Genomic DNA, 5,193 nt, shown 5'->3' with positions numbered 1-5,193 from the left:
GTGTGTGTGTGCGTCTGTGTGTGTGTGTGTGTGTGTGCGTCTGTGTGTGTGTGTGTGCGTCTGTGTGTGTGCGTCTGTGGGTGTGTGTGTGCATCTGTGGGTGGGTGTGTGTGCGTGCATCTGTGTGTGTGCGTGCACGTGTGCGTGTGCGTGTGCGTGTGCGTGTGTGTGTGTGCAGGAGGAAGGGTGACCCTCGGAGTGCTGAGAACTTCCTGCTGGATTCTCTGAAGTCGTACGTGTCGGAGAGCTGGAGTCTGCCGCTCACACACACACGCAAACAGATCGCAGAGTGTCAGAAACAGCTGCAGAAGATGGACGAGTATCCTTCACTCTTCACTGAGCATCATGATACACGTCACACACCAGAGAGGAACAGATAAAGGGCTGAGATTATGAAACTGAAATAAATATAACGACATTTCTGTTGATTTTACTGTAGTTTTATATTTTAATACTTATATTTTTATCATTTATTTATATTTACTAAATAAAAAAAAAATATATATAATAAATTATATATATATATATATAATTACATTATTGTATTTTTATTTATTTATTTTTGTGTGTGTAAATGTTTGTCATCAGCTGTCAGCCGTGGGTGTGTGTGGTTTCTTTGACCGTGTGTGTAGATACCTGCAGACGAGTGCTCTGCTCGCCAGCGACACCAACCTGAGCGATGACGAGAGGAGACACTTCTGCCAGGAGATCCTGACCTTTGCCAGCCAGACCGCAGAGGGCAAAGGTCAACAGAAAGGTCAGCTTTGTGCTCTGAGTGTGTTTACTACAGCTGTCACAGCTAATCCTTTGAGCACAAAAGCAGTCATAAGGGTCAATTTTGTGAATAAATAAAGTAAATAAATAATCTTTCCATTGATGTATGGTTAGTTAGGATCGGACAATATTTGAAAATCTGGAATCTGAGGGTGCAAAAAAATCTAAATATTGAGAAAATCATCTTTAAAGTTGTTCAAATGAAGTTCTTAGCAATGCATATTACTAATCACACATTAAGTTTTGATATATTTACGGTAGGACATTTACTAAATATCTTCATGGAACATGATCTTTACTTAATATCCTAATGATTTTTGGCATAAAAGAGAAATGTATAATTGTGACCCATACAATGTATTGTTGGCTATTGCTACAAATATCCCCCAGCGACTTAACACTGCTTTTGTGCTGCAGGGACACATATCAGAAATGTGTTTAAAAAGCATGTCACCGTTATTGAAAAAAATGATATGGCGATATAGTCAGCCGTGGGTGTGTGTGGTTTCTTTGACCGTGTGTGTAGATACCTGCAGACGAGTGCTCTGCTCGCCAGCGACACCAACCTGAGCGATGACGAGAGGAGACACTTCTGCCAGGAGATCCTGACCTTTGCCAGCCAGACCGCAGAGGGCAAAGGTCAACAGAAAGGTCAGCTTTGTGCTCTGAGTGTGTTTACTACAGCTGTCACAGCTAATCCTTTGAGCACAAAAGCAGTCATAAGGGTCAATTTTGTGAATAAATAAAGTAAATAAATAATCTTTCCATTGATGTATGGTTTGTTAGGATCGGACAATATTTGAAAATCTGGAATCTGAGGGTGCAAAAAAATCTAAATATTGAGAAAATCATCTTTAAAGTTGTTCAAATGAAGTTCTTAGCAATGCATATTACTAATCACACATTAAGTTTTGATATATTTACGGTAGGACATTTACTAAATATCTTCATGGAACATGATCTTTACTTAATATCCTAATGATTTTTGGCATAAAAGAGAAATGTATAATTGTGACCCATACAATGTATTGTTGGCTATTGCTACAAATATCCCCCAGCGACTTAACACTGCTTTTGTGCTGCAGGGACACATATCAGAAATGTGTTTAAAAAGCATGTCACCGTTATTGAAAAAAATGATATGGCGATATATATTGATATTGAATTATTGTCCAGCCCTATGGCTAGTTAGGACAAAAACTCGGATTAACATGGAAAAGATACCTTTTATGTCGTGTCGCTAGTATTTGTATTAATCTGGTGTTTCTGGGCTCTGACAGATGCTCGTGTGGCTCTGAGCATGAGCTCCTTCACTCGGCTGCAGGAGCTGCGCTTCCGTCCGTCCTCGGCGCTGGTGCATGTGAGCGCCGCCCTGCAGCTGGAGCTGCGTCTCTGCAGTCTGATGCCCGTTCCTGTGACGCTGGAGCAGATCTCCGCCAGCATACACTTCACACAGGAGCAGCCGGGCTCCACGGCTCAGAAACGGGCCGCTCAGAACCCCGACGGCACCGTGACCTTCCCCGCAGCCAGCCCTGCGTCTGCGTCTGCGTCTGCGCTGGAGCTCTGTGAGATCCTGGAGCACAGTCCATCCGATAACGTGCTGAGCTCCGCCGGCGTGGCCTGCAGGAACATGCACCTGCTGATGCGCCAGAACGACAGCGCCACCTCGCTGGACACGCCTAACACCGCACTGACCGCACTCACTCTGGAGGACGGAGCGCAGATGCTGAGGGCCAGTGATGTCACGCTGTTGCCTGGCAACAACAGCATCGTCTTCACCGCGCCTGTGAGAAGAGCTGTTTCATTTCATCAGATTGTAGCAGAGATTCCCAAACTGGAGAAACACTCATAAAGAATCATAAAAATCTAAAAATAAAATAAATATAAAACATTATTTTATATATATATATATATATATATATATATATATTAAAGTATAATCAAAATAAAACACTTCCTAAAAATAAATCATAAAAATGCACTTTTTAATATTCAGTAATTTTAAAGTAAAACACTTTAGATTAAATAGTAATAGTAAAAATATCAAATTAAAATAGATAACTTATTATTATTTTGATTTACTATTAAACTTGCAGGATGTTTTACTGGTACAAAGACCTTATGTGCCAAAAGATCAAGGCAAATTTGATTTCTCATGTCATGACCCCTTTAAAATAAAAACAAAACAAAATGTAAGCACAAAAATGTAAAATAAATTATAAAGTAAAAATAAATCATTTAACATTTACTAAAAATTAAATAATAAAAATATTTAAAAAATAAATCATTTTAAAATAAAAGCAGTCAGAATTAAACACTAAAAGTAATGAAATCGTAAAAATGTAAAGATAAAATAAATTATTAAAAATAAAAACTCTCAAAATAAAACACTTGCTAAGATTAATTAATTCATAAAAATGTAACAAAATAAATGTAAAATAAAAACTTTTAAATAAAATGTTTACTAAAATTAAATCAATCATAAAAATGTAAAATAAAAATAATTTAAATCATAAAGTAAAATTAAAATGAGTAATTTTAAATAAAACGTAAAAATAAAACGCTTACTACAAATTAAATCATAAAAATGTAAAATAAATAATTTAAAAAAAAAAGTTTTAACCTACATGTCATGTGACCACTGACCAACATTAAAAAACCATGTGAATGGTTAAATTATAGAAATATTAACTTAAAATGTCAGGGGAGACATCGAGTAAATATTTTGTCAAAGGGGTTCAGCTGACAAAAAAGTTTTGGGAATCTCAGGCTTACAGGGTAAAAATGTGATAAACACCACATTTTCGTGTGATTTCATACATATTTTTAAAATGACTGAATGTGTGATTTTGTCAGAGTCAGAAGCCGGGTGTGTATACTCTCCGGCAGCTGTGTGCGACGCTGGGCCAAGTACAGTTCATTCTGCCACATCTTTACCCTGTGGTTCAGTATGAGGTTTACTCTCAGGAGCCTCAGCTCAGCATCCAGCCGCTCACAGGTCAGTGAGTGAGTGAGCGAGCGTGAGAGTAAATGAGCGTGAGTAAATGAGCGTGAGAGTGAGTGAGCGTGAGAGTGTGAGTGAGTGAGCGTGAGAGTGAGCGTGTGCGTGTGTGTGTGTGTGAGCGAGTGAGTGAGTGTGAGAGTAAATGAGCGTGAGAGTAAATGAGCGTGAGAGTGAGTGAGCGTGAGAGTGAGCGTGTGCGTGTGTGTGAGCGAGTGAGTGAGTGTGAGAGTAAATGAGCGTGAGAGTGAGTGAGCGTGAGAGTGAGTGAGCGTGAGAGTGAGCGTGTGCGTGTGTGTGAGCGAGTGAGTGAGTGTGAGAGTAAATGAGCGTGAGAGTAAATGAGTGTGAGAGTGAGTGAGCGTGAGAGTGAGTGTGTGAGTGTCTGCAGTGTCTCAGGCTCACCTGAGGTGTTTGTTGTCTCAGAGCACCTGTTGGCCGGTCTGCCGCAGCAGGTGAAGTTCACTATCCTGACGGGTCACTATTCGGTGAAGAAGGGCGACGCTCTTCAGCTCAGTAACACTGACTCCATGCCTGTGCTGCACTCGTCCACATGCAGCGCCCGCATCCTCAGCAGCAGCGCAGGTGAGAGACGCTTCAGATTACACAATAAATACACACTGATCAGAAGACTTAATAAGCATGTATTAAATTATCTCATGTAAAATTAAAACAAATCATTTTTATAATAACACTCAAAATAAAACTATTAAAATTAAATAAAAACATAACATTAAAATAAATAATTTCAAAATATGTATAAATAAATATATAAATAAATTGTAAAATTAGTAATTAAAAAATGTTTTTTATTCCAGTATACAGAAGAACAGAATTTACATAAGGAGTAAAAATATAGTACATTAAAAAAAAAAAAATAATAATATATATTTTATTGAATTGAATGATTCAGATCATCAAACTAATTTTAATATGACACAAAGATAACCCGAGGAAATACAAAATGCAGTTTTGAAATAATGATTTCATTTATTAAAGGAAAAAAGCTGTCCAAACCTGCCTGGCACTACGTGAAAAAGTGTTTGCCCCCTAAATCTAATAACTGGTTGTGCCACTCTTTGCAGCAACAACTGCAATCAAGTGTTTGTGATAACTGGCAATGAGTCTTTCACATCGCTGTGGAGGAATTCTGGCCCACTCTTCTTTGCAGAATTGTTTTAATTCAGCCACATTGGAGGGTTTTTGAGCATGAATGGACTGTTTAAGCATCTCAATCGGATTTAAGTCCGGACTTTGACTTAGCCACTCCAAAACCTTAATTTAGTTTTTCTTGAGCCATTCAGAGGTGGACTTGTGGTGTGTTTGGGATCATTGTCCTGCTGCAGAACCCAAGTGCGCTTGAGCTTGAGGTCACAAACTGATGGCCGGACATTCTCCTTCAGGATTTTCTGATAGAG

The 5,193-nt window shown here is 38.7% G+C and overlaps 1 protein-coding gene across 1 annotated transcript in view; it reads left to right on the top strand.

Annotated features, from left to right (window-relative positions):
- LOC107575188 (trafficking protein particle complex subunit 10) overlaps positions 1 to 5,193 on the top strand; it is a gene marked incomplete at its 3' end in the record, with an annotated part of 22,404 nt that overhangs the window by 15,845 nt on the left and 1,366 nt on the right. The window contains exons 12-16 of the mRNA XM_016261607.1: positions 179 to 319; positions 633 to 757; positions 2,055 to 2,560; positions 3,631 to 3,772; positions 4,202 to 4,360. Of these exons, the coding sequence (XP_016117093.1) occupies positions 179 to 319; positions 633 to 757; positions 2,055 to 2,560; positions 3,631 to 3,772; positions 4,202 to 4,360 (1,073 nt within the window). The remainder of the gene's footprint in view (positions 1 to 178; positions 320 to 632; positions 758 to 2,054; positions 2,561 to 3,630; positions 3,773 to 4,201; positions 4,361 to 5,193) is intronic.

The sequence above is a fragment of the Sinocyclocheilus grahami genome, unplaced genomic scaffold (assembly GCF_001515645.1).
Source record: "Sinocyclocheilus grahami isolate Dianchi unplaced genomic scaffold, SAMN03320097.WGS_v1.1 scaffold2502.1, whole genome shotgun sequence".
NCBI lineage: Eukaryota > Metazoa > Chordata > Actinopteri > Cypriniformes > Cyprinidae > Sinocyclocheilus > Sinocyclocheilus grahami.
This window is presented reverse-complemented; position numbering and strand designations above follow the sequence as displayed.